The 19194-nt window shown below is 33.4% G+C and overlaps 1 protein-coding gene, 2 long non-coding RNA genes and 1 other non-coding gene across 5 annotated transcripts; 2 read left to right on the top strand and 2 right to left on the bottom strand.

Annotated features, from left to right (window-relative positions):
- The first annotated feature begins 3747 nt into the window (after window positions 1-3747).
- Window positions 3748-7873, top strand: LOC145326682 (uncharacterized). Its single transcript, XM_080170048.1, has 6 exons — window positions 3748-3806; window positions 4204-4300; window positions 4844-4937; window positions 5848-5912; window positions 6261-6325; window positions 7816-7873. The coding sequence occupies exons 1-6, from the start codon at window positions 3748-3750 to the stop codon at window positions 7871-7873; spliced, it is 438 nt and encodes a 145-aa protein (XP_080026174.1).
- LOC145325716 (uncharacterized) lies at window positions 7185-13436 on the top strand. 2 transcript variants are annotated; one of them, XR_013881550.1, is made up of 7 exons: window positions 7185-7255; window positions 7816-7869; window positions 9489-9572; window positions 11079-11168; window positions 12052-12129; window positions 12490-12529; window positions 12656-13436. It is a non-coding gene; the product is annotated as an uncharacterized LOC145325716 (long non-coding RNA). The 2 variants fall into 2 exon arrangements; XR_013881551.1 differs by lacking the exons at window positions 7185-7255; window positions 7816-7869; window positions 9489-9572 and adding an exon at window positions 10205-10265.
- A 1212-nt stretch (window positions 13437-14648) lies between these two features.
- TRNAR-UCG (transfer RNA arginine (anticodon UCG)) lies at window positions 14649-14721 on the bottom strand. Its single transcript has one exon. It is a non-coding gene; the product is annotated as a tRNA-Arg (tRNA).
- Window positions 14722-16401: 1680 nt separating this feature from the next.
- Window positions 16402-18391, bottom strand: LOC145325715 (uncharacterized). Its single transcript, XR_013881549.1, has 2 exons — window positions 18296-18391; window positions 16402-16821 (listed from the first exon to the last, which is right to left on the bottom strand). It is a non-coding gene; the product is annotated as an uncharacterized LOC145325715 (long non-coding RNA).
- Between the last annotated feature and the right edge of the window lie 803 nt (window positions 18392-19194).

The following is a 19194-nucleotide window of genomic DNA, read 5'->3' as shown; positions in this document are numbered from 1 at the left end:
ATAATTTTATCTGATAAAAATTTGTTGTTAAAAAATTTAAAATCAACATGTTTAATCTGATTTCAAGTCAGACGCCTTAACCACTCGGCCACGATTAGTTATTAAGAAATACTACTTAAAACCCCATTAGAATTAAAGTTGACGAATCAATTATATGTACAGATAAAAATAAAAGAATTTATACGTTATTGTAATTTTTCATTTTAATATGACTAGCCTTCCTAAAATGGGGGGCGTTATACTAAGGAATTTTTTTTCAATTTTAAAAATATCGAAGAAATCGAAATCTTAGGATGACAACATCCATAAGAAGCTAAGCTCAAAAATTATGGATGGATATCCAGAAGAAAAAAAATGAACTAAAAAGAGCAGTTGCATAAAAAAACATTCAACTAAAAAATCACGAAACCTTGTAAGAGTTTTAACGTGAAAATCCAGGAATCGATCTAGCACCTCAACCAATAAGCAAATACTAATGAAACTTTGTGGGGATATGTAAATTGTGAACTTATTTAATCCCTAAAAAATCCCCCGTTTATCTTGAATAGGAGTTGAGAAAATTATGAAAACTAAAAAATATAGAAATCGATCTAGCACCCCAACCAACGAATCTTAATGAAAGTTGGTGAAAATATTAAGAATGTTAACATAATTAATCCTAAAAATTTCAGCTCTCTATATTTTTTAGTAGCCGAGAAAATCACGTTTCCCCTTTTCTGTCCCTAATAGACGGACGAATGAACATTTCGAATTATATAGTAGCTTCGCCACTAAATAAACTGCTTTATATAAAAGTATGGAGATAATTGTACTTGTTAACGTATGAGAGAGAAACAAGGATGACAACATATAAAAGAAGCTTTGCTTATACCTTGTTGTAATAGGAATCAGTATTTAAAAAATAAGATGAATATAATAACTATATCACATAAAATTGTTGTTAAAAAGGTTATAAATTAACATTTTAAATGGGCATAAGGTCACTCAGTAACGATAATAGAGTTGCTACGCTTTCTAAGTCGTACCTAACTACTACAAAAATCACGATACTAAGTTTGAAGTCGATAGGTCAATTCTAACATGCCTAAATTAACTATAAGAGCTATCCGTTAGGACAGATCGACCTTAATCAAAGAATAGTTATTTCTCGCTTCGTATTATAAACAGCTTTCCGCGGATATAGAATGTACAATTATTTAGCCCTGAAGTGCCCCGATCATTTTTATATTCGTAGAAAGATGAATATAATACGATGCTAGACATAGTTTTTTTCGTATGGATAAGAACCGCTTCGTATCCACCGGATTCGAATGAATACGAGAAAAGCTTTTCTTTAAAAAACATATGTGTTTCTTTTAAGCATAACAGACGGACAGATCAAGTAAATTGTATACTCTATCAGGGATCTTAAGGGATAAGACAATAGCCGATAAATTGATGTACATCCCCAATGATGATACATAAGATTACCCCTTCTGTAGATCAAAATTAGTGGTTGGAACGTTTGAACACTCAACTTATTGAAACAAAATTCACTATAGTCCCCAAAGTTGTTAATCCAACGAATAAGAAAACATTATTATAAAGAGGCCCAATGTCCCCTGCCTCCCTGTTACTGTATGCATTTTGAAAAGGGTGCTTTGCCAAAAAAACAGCAGTCTATCTTAAGTAGAAGCCGAGAGAATCAAAATTCCTTCAACATATCATTACGGTCGAACAGACGGACTGACAGACAATTATTAAATCAAAGAGTTGCTTCGCTTCTGAAAATATACAAATCTGTATTCTATTCTATTTCTAATTTACACCAATCGATATAATATTATTTGGATGTTGAACCAGATTTTTATGTACTCTAATAAAGTGATACTTGCAGCTGGCTATAATAATAATACCCCCACCAATTTCCTTTACCCCATTCCCTCCCCTCCTACTGATGGAACATACTAACCAATAAATGAGGTCCATATTGGCAACCTAAATTTCCCCTGTCATAATATCCACGTATATTATATCCATTTCTAATTCTAATTTACACCTTTAGACACGGAAGTTTCACTTCCTTCCCAGGGTGGTAGGTACCCAAACTACACTAGTACCCAAAGTTTTATCATCACGTTTTCTTATTCGTTGGCAATTAAATACTTTGTGTATATATTTAATGAGTTGAGTGTTCAGACTTTTTAACCAATAGTTTTAATCTACAGAGCGGTGTAATTTTGTATATCATAAAAGGGGATGTATATTAATTTATTGTCCAATGTCCTATCCCTTAAAGTCCCTGTTTCCTTCATCTCTGTATCTTTTATATATATATGGTGTACGATCACCGACATAATAGTTATTTATATCATCGTATTAAAGACAGCTTTCAGAAAGATTAAAACAGGAATTATCATGCAAAGTTTGAAACCATTGAAAAAATTAACGAAAGGGCGGACCGACTCAATTATGAAAAACCTTTGATTTTTTTATTTATATTTACAACAACCCGGGAGGTAGGGGACATTAGAAGGTTTATTGCACTAGTCCCCAAATTTGTATAAAAACGTTTTCTGATTTGTTTGCTTTACAAATTTGGGGACTTTGAATTTTGATTGGTTTGTTAATCAAGTTGAGTGTCCAAATGTTTAATTGGGGTTGTACATGAATTTATCGGCCATTGTCTTATCCCTTTAGCTTCCTGATCATATGAAATTGCGTTGTTAATGAAATGATAGTACACCCTTTGATATATATTAGGTCATCATGTTAGTTTAAGTAAAACTTTTATTTATTATATTTCCGGTATTAGAATATTTAAAGTTTTAATTTTAAAAAGAGAAGGAAAAAAACATTTTAGAGGAGGTTTTTTTCTAGGAGCGTTTTTTTTGTTTTGGAGGGTGGTGATACCCAATATAATTATAAACCTTCCTAGGACATTGCTATATTTTGTAAAAAAGAACCAAATCGGTTCAGCGGTTGGCGAGATCCTACGGTACAGACAGACACACATACACACATCCGGTTACTTGTATAGAAAGATTTGGACATGTTAGTTTTAGTAAAACTTTTATTTATTATATTTCCGGTATTATAATATGTAAATTAATTATTATATGTTATATGTGTACTTTGACTTTAATTAACTGTTTTGTTTTTCAGATTTTTTTACAGGCGGTTCCCCTCTAAGTGCCTAGTTGAACACATCCTCGCCCATCCCCCCCCCCAAACCTTTCTTTTAATTGTAAAAAAGGGTGGGTCTGTTTTCGGTTTTTTTTATAACTTAGGTTATACCAATATTACGATAACTGAGCTCCTATTATTTCAACAACAAAAAAATTTATGTTTTCATGCTAGGTTAGGTTACATTGGGTATAGGGTAGCCCTGAAAGGTCAATGAGATAATATGGGTTAGGTTAGGTTAATAGGGTTTGGGTCATTTGCAGGGCAATGGTATAAAGAAAAAAGATGTGATAAGCAGGCATTTTTAGAAAAAACACCAACTAAACCTAGATTTAGGATGGAGGATTGGGTAAGGGGGTTGATGGGGGGTAACATTATTTTAGCCGACTACGAGAAATACTTTAGCAGAGTACATGGAAATCTGGTGCAACATCCAAGTTTTTATAAATCCATTATTGTATATTATGGATTTAAACCACTTTGATCGTACACCAGTGTATCATATACTCTGATAAAGTGTGAGTGTTTAAAATATATCCACATATGTATATTCTATATCCATTATTCTATGTTAGATGCAAAATGCTTGGACTCATAATGCTGAACTATTTGGTGGTCTCAAAATCTGGTGCAACATCCATGTAATAATATATCCATTATTCTATTTTAGATGCAAAATGCTTGGACTCATAATGCTGAACTATTTGATGGTCTCAAAATCGCTTCCCCAGTCTTCGTATTATTATAGGCAAGTTAGATATTTTGATCTAGTGCAGTTCATGGTATAGATTGATACTAGCGGTTTTGCCCCTAGCTGCTAGAGGCATTTTAATCAAAATTGAATGGAGTTGGTAAAAAAAATAGACCAGAATAACTAAGGAAGAGGGGGGGGGGGGGTGTTGGGTTCTAGTCTGGGACAAAGTGCGTCTTACTACTAATGCTGCTATGTATAGCTATTGTCACTAATAGCGAAGTTAGAGGGAATGTCTTAACCCATGATTTAGTTAGCACATTTCATATAAGCTATACTTTCTTTAGAAATGGTGTTCGCTACTATCCTTATGATGGAAACCAGTTTAATGACCAATTTGTTGACCATTTCAACGACAATGGAGACCGTTATAGATATCAGCAGGTAAACGAAGGGCTTCCACCTATCCCCCCCCCCCCTTCAGATTTTGTTTTGAGTAAGTAGGGGTTTCTGAGATAATATGGAGGTCATAACAAATTTTAATAAACAATTTTCTCTGATAAAGGTAAGAGTAAGAAAGCGGAGCAACTCTATAATCGTTACCAGAAAGTCCGTACGTCCATTTTAAACATGTTGCTTTTTAACTTTTTTAACATCAAGTTTTTAAAAATTACCCGATGGAACTGATTTTTGGAATACTGATTCCTAGGACAACAACGTACATTGTTATAAGCGAAGCATCTCTATAATCAAGTCCTAAAAATGTAAGTATGTCCTTAAACAATATCCTGTATTTAAGCAGTTTTTCAGCAGAATTACTTTTGGTTATACATTCATATCCTGATTATTTAGTTCTGACATTATATAAGTGTTAAAGTCCGTTTGTCCTACCGTTTCAGAGCTCCGCTTTTATGGATGTTGTCATCCTTTTTTTTCTATGCATAATTAATTATATAAAAAAGACATTTATCTTGAAACACCCTGTAGGATGATGTCTCGTGGTCCCACTCAAGCTCCTACAGAACTTATGGAACAAGAATGGCTGGTACAAATGAAATAGGTTACTATAGAGATGTTGGCGGTATGTTATTGTTTTAATCTATTTAAATCAGATTGTTGGGTGCGTTAGAAAAAATTATGTGAGAAGAAACTCTATTTTCCCTTCCTCTGTCTGTCCATGTGTAGTGTTTTTCTGTGAGTTAAAGAAGTCGCTCAAAAAAATCAGCATGTATCGTCACAAAAATGAGAGATTATCCATCTCTATTTTAGGGGTTTTCTTTTCCACTCCTCCTCTCCTTATTAAGAGATATAAGTTTTCCGGAATTTTAATGTAGGGAGTAGATTTGAAATCTGCATCAAATTTTAAGGATTTTTTATAAAATTCGTTTTTTGTAAAATTCTTTATCTAAAAGCGGAAATACATTTTAAGTTAATTAATTTTGACCAATAGGATAGGTGGATTTTAAACTACCTGCGCTCTAATTGGTTGAATGATGTACGACATCCAATCAGAGCGCAGATTTTTTAAATCCACCAATCACGGATGCCAAAATTAATTAACTTAATTTGTATTTCCGCTTTTAGATAAAGAATTATACAAAAAACGAATTTTATAAAAAATCCTTAAAATTTGATGCAGATTTCAAATCTACTCCCTACATTACAATTCCGGAAAACTTATATCTCTTACTCCTTATTTCTTATTTTTATGACTTCAGAATTTTTTTGAGTGACTTTCTTCACTTACATATTTCTGAACATCTTCAAAATTATTCATTTTGTCTCTCTGTTTGTCAGGCAATTTTTAATTCAATGAGGGAAAAATGTGTTTCTGAACAACATCTCTATAATTCACTTTGTCCATTTGAGTGTCCCTTAAATTTTGTGGTTAGCTATTTATTGATGTTGTCATCCTTGTTTATCTAAATTTAAACTACAGCTGGTTAAATTGTCTCAGGACTCTCCATAACACAAGTTTTTATATTGTTCAGGTGCTCAACAATGTCCCTATAACAATGAAGATTCTATAAATGGAAGGAATATCAACAAAAGAAGTGTAAGATCTGTTAAATATTTTTGATCAGTTTGAGTATCATATTAGTGGAACTTATATGAATTGATTATGACGTAAAATCTATTCCAAAAAAAATTCTGTAGCTTTAAAATTTCTACCCATGTCCATCTTATACATTAAAATCACGCAACTTTGTATATTTGAAAAAAAATAAAATAACAAGGATTACAAAATCTATAAAAATGCAGCAAAATTGGTAAGAAACAAGATTCTGCTTCATTTTTAGGACTTGAAGATGCTTTGCAATTAAGTTGTACATGAATGTACTAGTTATCATTATTTGAAAAATAAAAAATTGTTCTTAAATTTTATGTATTTTTTCACTGGCAGGTTGAATCAAAAAAATCAGTGTCTAAGATAATTTCATCGCTGAAGACCATTAAAAGAAGAAAAAGGTAAATCTTTAAAGCTATCAATATAGCACAGACTTTATTGATAGTAAGTGCTCAAATCAAATAGCCCCACTTTTTTAAGATTTTGAATATTACCTTGCCTGTACGCATTTTCTACATTTATGTTCTTTTTTTAGAATATATTTCAAAAAATCTATAGTCAATCAAACTCTATAACTTAGTTACGTCTAACTTACCAAAAAGTATCTAGTATAATACTTAAACTTACTTTGTCTGTCAGTCTGCAATCGTGCATTTAAGGCCATATTTATATTGATATGTAAAGATTACATGATTTTCTTTTTTCTTTTTACATTTCCTGTCTTTTTATGATCACTGAACATCTACTCTCATGACTCACTTTGTCTGTTAGTCCATTAATGGTTATTTTTTGCTTCGCTAATTATGGATGTTGTTATCCTTGTTTTTTAATATTTTAGGCAAGTTTACAATGACAACTTTAACTACAGGTTATTTTTATCTTTTCAAGTCATCATTCATGGAAAGTTTTCTGTAATATGATACAATACATGATTTTTCAGTACGGCCAAGAACCAGTTATAATCAAGTGGTTATTAATTGGTTTCAAAGCCATAATCCTTGTAATAAAGTAACAGGATGTGCGTGTGTATGTACCAATGGATCTCGCTGAACCGATAAGCTTCTTCTTTACAGGGTAGCTTCTCGTAGGTCTTGAAAAGGATTATATTTATTTTGGGAGAGGGTAACTCTCTCAAGAGAAATAACCCTAAAAATTGATAGCCCTCGACTTCCCCTTTACCATTTTCTGAATTTGTCTTTTGAACACTAAAACTAGAAAACTAGAGGCCTTTAGGGACGTAACCGCTGGTAAATAATAATATTAAGATAATACTTTAGATACGATCCCAACAACTATGGAGCCCCTTACAGACTGCAAAGTGACTATTACAGGTTTGTGACTATTTTACAGGTTGATATGACAAGTTTTAACAAGGATGACAACATCTATAAAAGCAAAGCTATAAAATTAGACGTTAGGACAAACGAACAATAACAATTATAGAATGACAAAACTCGATAAGAAAAATATTAATTCAGAAATCTGAATGTATAGTAAATTTCACTTGTACCCAAAGTTTTATAACCACTTATCTTAATTGTTGGCTCTAATAATTGGGTACTGAATTGTGATTTGTCAAACTAGCTGTGTCCAAACTTTTTAATCTACAATAGTGGTTATTTTGTTTATTCTCATTGTTTATATACATAACTTTACCATTCATTGTCTTATCCCCTAAGATCCCTGAATATAAGTCACTTTATTTAAACCCTCATATTACCATGACAAAAGCACAGCATGTATAGAAAGTATTGACTTCAGATTTTGTGAAATAGATAGAAAATGCGTACATGCAGGGAAATATTCAAAATTGAAAAAAAGTGGGGCTATTTATTTGAGTTTTATCATTTATATCCTTAATAAGTGCAAAAAAAGTGTTTAAAATTTTCAGGTATGATCCAAATAATTATGGGTCAGCCTACAGATCTTATGACAACTATTACAGGTAAACTTTCATAGTTATTAATCACAAAATTTTTCCAAGGAGCTGAAAACCTTGGAAAACCTAACTGGTATTAATCTTATAATTTTAATCTAATATTTGTGGAAAACTGTCTGTAATATGCAGGGAGTAAGGGAGGGGACAATGGATCGAATATTCAATTTTTAGGAGTCTCAGACTTTGGGTACTGGCTTAACCCTTTACAGTCGGGCCCCTTGCCGCACCTTAATCGGTCGGGGGGGGGGGGGGGGGGGGGGGGGCGTTCAACGCCCCCCCTAATTATCTCAGTTCCTATTAGAGCTAGAGGGCTAAATTTTTTTGTGCAAGTCCCCTGTTTGATAATGAATTTCCGACCTTTTATAAGTCTAAGTCAATTTTCGCTTCCTTCACCCTTTTATTTAACAACCTTTGTTTTTAGGTCTTTTTTTACTTAAAAATTTCAAACGGCTGTAATTTTCTTATTTTTGAAGCTAGAAGAAAAATTTTTTCCCAGACAATGTTTATCTTTATGTAAATTTTACATTAGAAATATCAAAATATAAATTTCAGCGGCCGCAGCTGTACTTGGCAGCTGCCAGCCGCCGCAGTCGGCGGTCGGCGGGAAAACGGCGGCGGATCTTCATGAAATTTTAATACGTTATGTAGACATGTAAGAAAAGCTTAAGTTTAAAATTTGAAGTCTCTAAGTCAAAAATTGCGGCCACAGGAGCCATTTAAAGATTTCTGGAGACCTGGAGGATCAGGACCTGGAGGATCATACCTGGAACCTGAAAGTGACTTGAACACCTGTATTTTATATAAGGATGTACTACTAGAGGATTTTTTAGTATTTTGGTATGGTAAAATGCTTTGTTTTAGTCAAAAAAATATTTTTGCTCTTTACCTGGATGACCCTGCCAGGTTTGCTGGCATCCTGTGCCCGCCAGGATGGAGATATTCAAAAAATTCCAACTCTCAGTTATGTGTCATACCCATACTTAAAAAGTCAAGCAGTTTGGGCTCTTTATCTTTCACACACAGAAAATGAGATAGAAAAAACCGGAGGGGGGGGCGTTCAACGCCCCCCCCCCGACCGTTAAGGGTTAAAGGGAATGTGCAAGAATTTAACAGTTTCTGACTGAGTTTGGGTACTAGCGCATGAAATGCCGCTACTTGTTGTGTTTGTTTTGAATATAGCAGACGGGGAGAAGGGAGGTGGGGGCAAGGGAAATAAACAGAATAAAAAGGGGCAGTCATATTCTTGCCCAGCCAGCTAGCAGCTGGCCGGGTCCAATAACCTTGAAATATAAAAATCACACCATAAAACCTCAATATATTTCATCATAAACAAGTTGTGATTTCACTTTACATGAGGCTATTATTTAATTAACAATCCCTTTAAAATTTCCTCATAATTTATTGGATTAATCTGGATTGCATGGCCTTTCTTTGATAACTCTTAAATTGAATTAATTGCCCATTGTCCCCTCCCTCACTCCCTGGTAATATGAGTTTCAAAGTCATATTGGAAATATTATTAAATTAGGATTAAGTAAGACATTATATCCACTCTTCTAAAAGAGAAATCGACACTAGACAACTGCTAGTAAAAATAATATTAATGAAACATGTAAAAACTTCAGGTCAACAGGATGCCAGGAGCCATGTGTTTGGGAGGCAGAGCTACCTTGTGATACCTCCAGGATGACCTCCAGATATGGATACAGGTATAGGTACAGAAACAATGTGTTTGGGAGTCAGAGTTACCCTGTCATACCTCCAGAATATCCTCCAGATATGGATACAGGTACAGGAGCCATGTGTTTGGGAGGCAGAGCTACCCTGTCATACCTCCAGGATGTCCTCCAGATATGGATACAGGTACAGGTACAGGAGCCACGTGTCTGGGAGGCAGAGCTACGGTGTGATACCTCCATTATGACCTCCAGATATGGATACAGGTACAGGAGCCATGTGTCTGGGAGGCAGAGCTACCGTGTGATACCTCCATTATGACCTCCAGATATGGATATAGGTACAGGTACAGGAGCCATGTGTCTGGGAGGCAGAGCTACCCTGTGATACCTCCAGGATATCCTCAAGATATGGATACAGGTACAGGTACAGGAGTGTGTCTGGGAGGCGGAGCTATCCTGTCATATCTCCAGGTTATCCTCCAGATATGGATACAGGTACAGGTACAGGAGCCATGTGTCTTGGAGGCAGAGCTATCCTAAAATATCTCCAGGATGACCTCCAGATATGGATACAGGTACTGGAGCCATGTGTCTGGGAGGCAGAGCTACCCTGTTATACCACCAGGATGTCCTCCAGATATGGATACAGGTACAGGAGTCATGTGTCTAGGAGGCAGAGCTACCTTGTGATACCTCCAGGATGTCCTCCAGATATGGATACAGGTACAGGTACAGGAGTCATGTGTCTGGGAGGCAGAGCTACCCTGTCATACCTCCAGGATATCCTCCAGATATGGATACAGGTACAGGTACAGGAGTCATGTGTCTGGGAGGCAGAGCTACCCTGTCATACCTCCAGGATATCCTCCAGATATGGATACATGTACAGGTACAGGAGCCATGTGTCTTGGAGGCAGAGCTACCCTGTCATACCTCCAGGATATCCTCCAGATATACAGGATACAGGTACAGGTACAGGAGCCATGTGTCTGGGAGGCAGAGCTACCCTGTCATACCTCCAGGATATCCTCCAGATATGGATACAGGTACAGGTACACGTTGAAGTAGTTCACATAAGGGATAAAACAATGGATATTAAATTGATGTACTAGTAGATCCCCATTAAAGATAAACAAAATAGACCCTTCTGTAGGTTAAAATTATTGGATCAAAAGTTTGGACACTAATACTTAATATTTGTTCCATTTATGATAGAAGAAGAGAAAAATATACATATTTCCCTATTTTCCAAATTCTATTGTCAATTCAATCCTTCCCTGGACACTTAATTTTAATAAAGAAGGAATGGGACGTTGGGCTGTTTATTGCACTAGTCCCTAAAGTTTTATAAAAATGTTTTTTATTCCTTAGCTTAACAACTCTTCTTACTTTTGTTGAATTTTGATTATTTGGTACATTAAGTTGAGTGTCCAAACAAACAGGGTAACTTTACTTATCTTCACAGAAGATGTGCATCAATTTATTGGCTATTGTATTATCGCTTTAGATCTCTGATTTTTATGCTTTAATATTCAGAGATGCCAGATATGTGAGATGGGATCGTGAAGTTGACTCTTACTATCCGCGGGACAAGTACAGGGATGTCATGGAATATTTTGGTGGCAGGTATACTTTTCTAAAAACTTTTGTCCTTGTAATAAAGTAACAGGATCTTTGTGTGTCTGTCTGTGTGTACCCAAGGATCTCGAAATGTTTCTCCCTTACAATGGTGCAGCTATCTCCTCATTGATCCTGGGAAGATTTATAGTTTACTTTTTGGAGGTGAGTGTACCACTAACCTGCCAAAAGAATTCGCTCCTCCCCACCCCAACATTTTTCTTTTTTTTTTATATATAAACCAAAAATTGTTGTCGAATTCATCACCAATTAAATTGCACATTAAATTGATGTACATCACCAAGGATAATTTAAAAGTTTAACCATCCCCCACACAAAGTAGCTTTACTGCAATAGAGAACCATATAAAAAAGATAAAAAAAAAAGCTATTATGTACCTATTATACACAGACATATTTCAAGAGCTGAATTACTAGAAGCAAATGGTATTTCCATACTTTACATTAAACAGACAGACGGACAGATAAACAGACAGACATACAGACAGCTAGATACCCTGATACTTACCTATGTATTTCTAGAGCTGAATTACGAGAGACAAATTGTATATCATTATCCATACTTTATATTAAACAGACAGACAGACAGCTAGTTAACCTGATACTTTTACCTATGTATTTCTAGAGCTGAATTAAGAGAGGCAAATGGTATTTCCATACTCTATATTGAACAGACAGATGGACAGACAAACAGACAGACAGACTGACAGGTAGACAGACAGACAGCTAGTTAACCTAAACTTTTACCTCTGTATTTCTAGTGCTGAATTACGAGAGGCAAATGGTATATGCATACTTTATATTAAACAGACAGAAAGACATACAAACAGACAGACAGACAGACAGTTATCCTAATACTTATGTATTTTTAGAGCTGAATTAAGAGAAGCAAATGGTATATCCATACTTTATATCAAACAAGTACGACTTGAAGACAAAGGCGTTTACAGGTAAAAATTATTTATTGAATCGTATTTTAGACAGCTCTTAGCGGATATTAAAATGAAAAATTAGATACGATTGAGCAAGCGAAGCAACTATATAAAGTCCATTCGTCGATTTTCAACTTTTCAAATAATATATATATCTAATTATCCTAGTAAATGATCTTTAGAGATTCTTAAGCCAAAAAGGTACAATTCTGTACTGAAGCAATTTTATTACAAAATTATTTACAATTTGTTCCACTTATTAAGTTTTGACATTCTACAAGAGTTAATGTTCATTTGTCCATGATTTAGCTGTTATAACTGTGTTATGATTTTAGAGCTTCGCTTTTGTGGATGTTGTCATCCTTGTTTTTTTTACAGGTGTTACATGGAGAATGGAGATGAAAAAGATTTTCTAGAGGTAAATAATTTTTAGTTGTAAATTGATCTGCCAATATTGGAGGTAGGGGTTAATGGTGGTAAAATACCCAACTCCAAATAGGTAAACTCTAAAAAAAGTAAACTTTTAGATATTGTTTATATTTAGGTAAAGTTCTATCCTAAATATCCAGATGGAAGTACAAGATGCTAGAAATATGTACCCAGCTGCCATTTGTGTACCCAATGTACCCAGCTATATATGTACCCAATGTACTAAGCTAAAATGTGCCTACTTATTTATCATATCTTTACCCTGTTATATATTTGTAATCTGTATTCCAGTATGGATTCTAAACCAATAAATATCCGCTTGATAGGAACTGGTCTTTGGTTATACTTAAAAATCATAGATTTTCCACGAATATTGAAATAAAAATTATAAAATTAAAAACTGTTTTTTTTATATTAGCGGAATAATGTCTATAATATGATGCGATAAATAACTATTTATTGAATAGATAAGCATAGAAGAAACATTTATAATAAAATAAAATAACTGACCTTTTGAGCCAATATCTGTGCAATTTCTAACAAATAATATGGCCGGATTGATTTTTCTCTATTTTCTATTGGATGATTTAGAGATTATGTATCTTGTTCCTCTATACTTATATATAATTTGTTTAATTTAAGTTTGGGTATAGTCCCTTTCTTGGCAACGCCCCTTAATGGGCGATTCGTCGTATTTTTAAAATAGCTTTTAATAAATTAATTTAGGTTAGGTTAGGTTATATTGGGTTAGGTGATTGCCCCGCAGGATTAGGGAATTGAAACTGCAGGTGCTAGAAATAGGAGAAAAGCTACTATGAAAAATACTATGAATCGCCCCTTAAGGAGCGCTGCCTCAAAGGGACTATACCCCAAAGTTTTACTTTCATTATTTGTTTAATAAATTAATTAATAAAATAAACTTTATCTTATTCTATCTTTACAACACTCATAAGTAGTTATTACTTATTTGACAAGAAATATATCAGTCTTCTATCCTGAATAGAAGCTAAAAAAGATTGATTTTATTGGAGAGATGGACATTTCAAATTATAGATTAGCTACGCCACTAAAAATGTTATAATGGTTCTATTTATATCCTTATAATAAAGTAATAGGATGTTTGTCTGTGTGTTTGTATGTTTTTTCCGAAGGATCTCGCTAACCGCTGAACCGATCGGGTTCTCCTTAACAGGGTAGCTTCTCATTGGTCCCGGGAAGGTTAATAACTATTTTGGGGGAAGTTACCACAACACTCCCATGAGAAATCGCCCCTACAAAAAAAATCCCCCCCCCAATTTTTTTCTTAATTTTTTTTTAACTAATATTACAAAAAAGTACTACCATATTAAAATATTTTTTTAAAAGTACTACAAACCTCCCAAGAGAAATCACAAACAAATCGAAATATTATTTTACCTGGAGACTTGAATGCAACAAAGATAAGTAACACATTATTTTTTAAAAAGTTTAAAGTACCACTAGAGGCCTATAAGGGCGTAGCCGCTAGTTGTATATAAAGGGGGAGGGGAAGTAGTGTACTTTTAATTGAGTTTAATAGCGGTTAGTGAGATCTTAATCTACAGATAGACATCCTGTCACATTTATATGAGAATTATTATTTTTTTTCAAGGTGTTTGCACTTGAGGAGGGGGGGGGAGTAGAATTGGATACCCCAATTTTAATTTAAGATTTAAAAAGAAGAAGTAAAAAAATGGGGGGGGGATTGTTCTTGGGAGGGTGATGGTACCCGCCCCAAAAATAGCTATAAACCTTCCCAGGACCTATGAAAAGCTACCCTGTAAAGGAGAACCATATTGGTTCAGCGGTTATCGAGATCCTTCGGTATAGTAAGACAGACAGACAAACATATTATTTATTATTACAATGGGATGAAACGTCCGTACCTCGGGGCTTACAAAACTGGTATTAATGTTATATTTTTATTTGGATATTCTTGGAATATTGTCTGTAATACGATGCTATATATGATATTCATGGCTTAGAACCGGTTCTAATCAAGCGGATATTAATTGGTTTCGAAGCCATCCTCTATACAAAAAAAAATAACATAAATGAAACATGAAAATTCACAAACATAAAACGATTAACGAGCGTGACAGGACTCGAACCTGCAATCCCCAGATCCGAAGTCTGGTGCCTTATCCATTAGGCCACACACCCCTCTATATCATGAAAAGAAATTTAAATTTAAACACCTTAATAGCTAGCAGAAAACTTAGAGGCATAATTATTTTAAGAGTTTACCAAAATGTTAAATTATTTTCTATATACATATACAGGGAGGGAGGGGACATTTGACTGTAAATTACACTGGTACCAAAAGTTTTATATTACCGCATTTTCTTATTACTTGGTTCGAAAACTTTGAATTAATAAATTTTTATTGGTTTATTATAACTTTTCAGTCAATAATTTTAGTCTACAGAAAAGGTAAATTTTGTTTATCATTATTTTAAATATACATGAATTTATTACCCATTGTCTTATCCCTTAAGATCCCTGTAAATCTAGTTATATTGGAAGCTATCCCATAAACTTAGTCTACATTCAGACATCCTGTTACTTTAATATTAGGATAATAATGACGTATGAGGGGATGTACGGACAGACCGGAATACGAGTATAAAGTAGCTTCGACGCAATAATATATCAGTAATTTAACACAGGTATTTTCATAAAAAAATAGAACATTTATTATACATATAACTGGCAGAATTGGCAAATCAATAGGATATTTATTTATAGAATATGGATCAGTATTATATTAATGAAAAGCTTTGGCGTCTCGTTTCTGTACAGGACAGAAACCACGTGCACAAAGGATAGGGAGTTAAGACTGTCGACAACCTAGGCATATAGGCTTACAGTCTACCGAATATAAGCAAGTGGTGAGATGTTCACACAAAGGCCTATATATATCAACTAACTTCTGGATACAACAGGATGGGACACGGTGGCGGTTATCAGTGTAGGTCTGGCTCGGTTGGAGAACTAGAGGAATGTGGACAGGGATAGATATGTATAAACTTAAATGATGGAAGCAGGATGCCACAATAAATACTCGAATGTTCTAAAGAGATAAGACAACGGCCAATAAATTGATGTATATCCCAAATGATGATACTTCCTATTAATATTATATTTTGATTACATAAAAAAGTAACAAAACATCTGTAATAAAAACTTTTTAAGCGAAAAAATACATTTTTATTCATTACAAACAAAAATTTTAAGAAACATCAATTAAAGATTAAATTAAACTGTTATCATTTAATTGTTTATTAAGACCTAGCCTTTTCTACTAATAATTTTTAATTTTATATAATCATAAAGTTTATCAAAATTGAATTTTTCCACTATATTATCCACAAAAAAAATTATAACTTAATATTATCACTAAACTGTTTGATAACTAGGCAATTAATTTTGAATCAAGGTTTTCAAATTCCAATTTTTCCACTAAAATATCCACTAAAGATTTTAAAAATATTATCACTAAATTGTCTAAGACCTAGGCTTAGTTCATCTTTTTTCACTATTAAATTTGAATTAAGTTTTTCAAATTCCAATTTTTCCACTATATTTTCCACTAAAGATTTTAAAAATATTATCACTAAATTGTTTAAGACCTAGGCTTATTTCATCTTTTTTCACTGTTAATTTTGAATTATGCTTTTAGAGTTTTATTAAAAATAGAATGTTTATGCTGAAATAATATTCTTATTCCTCTTTTACAGTTACTTCAAGATCCTCAGCCTCCATGTTGATAAACAGAGGATCCTCATCAATAGTTTCTTCTTCTTCTATCACATCAACCTCTATTTTGATATTAGCTTGGGGTGCTTAGACAGGTCTGAAAACAAGTAATAAGATTTCTGGCATAATTCACAAGAGTATGGCTTCTCACCAGTATGGATCCTCTTATGGACGGTTAAAACACCACTTCTACGGAAAGTTTTACTACATGTTTCACAAGAGTATGGCTTCTCTCCTGTATGAATCCTCCTATGGACAGTTAATTTACTACTTGTAAGGAAACCTTTATCACATGAATCACAAGAGTAAGGCTTTTCTCCTGTATGGATCCTCTGGTGGACAGCTAAATTACTACTTGTACTGAAAGATTTTTCACATGTTTCACAAGAGTAAGGCTTCTCTCCTGTATGAATTCTAACATGTACATTCAAGTAGCCTTTCGTAGAGAATTCCTTCTTACAGATATGACACTGGTTCATGATGGATTCTTAATTGTTGTTGCACCTGGAATAAAAGATATTTAACATAATACCTATGAAGAATTGAAAATAATAATTATTTGCCTTTTAGGTAAAACTATTCCAGATGTACTCTATGAAAACTATCTCCTTACATCCATATCTTATTTAGTATAGCTACTCTATATGTAGGGTGTGTCCGTCACTATGCAGGTAAAATTATTCCAGATGTACTTTATGAAAACTCTCCTCTTACATCCATATCTTATTTAGTATAGCTACTCTATATGTAGGGTGTGTCCGTCACTATGTAGGTAAAATTATTTCAGATGTACTCTACGAAAACTATCTCCTTACATTCATATCTTATTTAGTATAGCTACTCTATATGTAAGGTGTGTCCGTCACTATGTAGGTAAAATCATTTTAGATGTACTCTACGAAAACTATCTCCTTACAATCATATCTTATTTAGTATAGCTACTCTATATGTAAGGTGTGTCCGTCACTACGTAGGTAAAATTATTCCAGATGTACTCTATGAAAACTATCTCCTTACATCCATATCTTATTTAGTATAGCTACTCTATATGTAGGGTGTGTCCGTCACTATGAAGGTAAAATTATTCCAGATGTACTCTATGAAAACTATCTCCTTACATCCATATCTTATTTAGTACAGCTATTCTATACGTAGGGTGTGTCCGTCACTATGTAGGTAAAATTATTCCAGATGTACTCTATGAAAACTATCTCCTTACATCAATATCTTATTTAGTATAGCTACTCTATATGTAGAGTGTGTCCATCACTATGTAGGTAAAATTATTCCAGATGTACTCTATGAAAACTATCTCCTTACATCCATATCTTATTTAGTATAGCTACTCTATATGTAGGGTGTGTCCGTCACTATGTAGGTAAAATTATTCCAGATGTACTCTATGAAAACTATCTCCTTACATCCATATCTTATTAAGTATAGCTACTCTATATGTAGGGTGTGTATGTCACTATGATAGTCCGACGGGAAAGGAAAATTACATACTGGATAATCAGAACAATAGGAAAAAATATTTTGAAACTGTCATCCGAAAATTTTTCAAAAAATCAGACCAAAAAACCAAAGATATTAGGAAATAAGTAAAAAATATGAAAATAGCCAAAAACCTTCTGAAAGGCAGTCCAACCGTCATGGATGTTTTCTTTAATCGACGGGAAATTTAATTTTCATGTTTTTAACAAAAAAAATTGAATTTCGAATCATAAACACCAAAGATATGGGGGAAAATGTGAAAAATATAAAAATAGCCAAAAACCTGCTAAAAATGAGTCCAACCGCAATGGATGTTTTATGGTTAACTATGTTCCTTAATGATGGAAAAGTTTCTGACTTTAATAGGAGCCGAGAAAATCATGTTTCCCCAAAAACGTTTCAGACATACGGACAGTCATACAGACAGACATACGGACGGATATTTCAAATTATATAGTAGCTTCGCTACTAAAGAACAACTTACCTTTATTTTCTGAACTCAAATTAACAATGATTGGTTGGTTTCTTTTTATATTTCTAATGGCTTCAGTTTCAAAATCTTATTTCATTTTTTTTGTCTGAAAATAAATAAGTTATTTACATAAGATTTAAAGAAGAATAGTTATTTCTTGCATCGTATTATAAACAGCTTTCCGCGGATATGGACCGTACAATTTTAAGATTAAAACCAGTTTATTATTATGATATTTTTCAATACTTGTAAAAAACTGACAATACTACGATACAAAATTTTTCGGTATGGCTTAGAACCGGTTCTAATCCAGCGGATATAAATCACTTGCAAAGCCATACTGGAATACATAATTAATTACACATAAATAATATGCAATAACATTACTTTACTTTAATTTTAACTTTTTAAATAAACTTTTCCAATCTTCTGAAAGATACTAACAATAAAAGATTTTTACAAAAAAAATTCGAAGATTTTTTAAATTTATTTTCGTGGATTTTTTTGCAAAAAAAATAATTTTTCATATAAAAAAACTAATCTTTTACAACAGCATTTGTTTGCAGGGAGAACACAGTAATAGTGTCTGACTGATTAAGACGTAACAAAAAAATTAGCCAATGAGAGGCCACTATAAATTTTACCATTGGTCAATAACGGCCTCTCATTGGCTAATTTGTTTTATTACTGTGTTCTTGCAGTGAACTAAAGGGATAAGACATAGCCGATAAATTTATGTACATCCCCAATGATGATACACAAAATTTCCCGTTTTGAAGATTAAAATAAGTGGTTGACACGTTTGAACATTCAACTTAATGAACGAACCAATCATAATTTATTGAAGTCCCCAAAGTTGTAAAGCCAACGAAAAAGAAAACTTTATTATAAAACTTTGTGATAAACAGCCC

The sequence above is a fragment of the Acartia tonsa genome, chromosome 8 (assembly GCF_053477335.1).
Source record: "Acartia tonsa isolate MP-2025a chromosome 8, ASM5347733v1, whole genome shotgun sequence".
NCBI lineage: Eukaryota > Metazoa > Arthropoda > Copepoda > Calanoida > Acartiidae > Acartia > Acartia tonsa.
The sequence above is the reverse complement of the archived record's forward strand: the minus strand, read 5'-3'. Positions and strand labels throughout refer to the sequence as shown.

What these genes read in the sequence shown, in the direction of transcription:
- LOC145326682 (XM_080170048.1), top strand. Translation starts at nt 3,748, where the DNA reads ATGCTTGGACTCATAATGCTGAACTATTTGGTGGTCTCAAAATCTGGT. An exon ending in AAATCTGGTGCAACATCCAT is followed by an intron (nt 3,807 to 4,203) that starts GTAATAATATAT and finishes TACTTTCTTTAG; the next exon opens with AAATGGTGTTCGCTACTATC. An exon ending in GGAATATCAACAAAAGAAGT is followed by an intron (nt 5,913 to 6,260) that starts GTAAGATCTGTT and finishes TTTCACTGGCAG; the next exon opens with GTTGAATCAAAAAAATCAGT.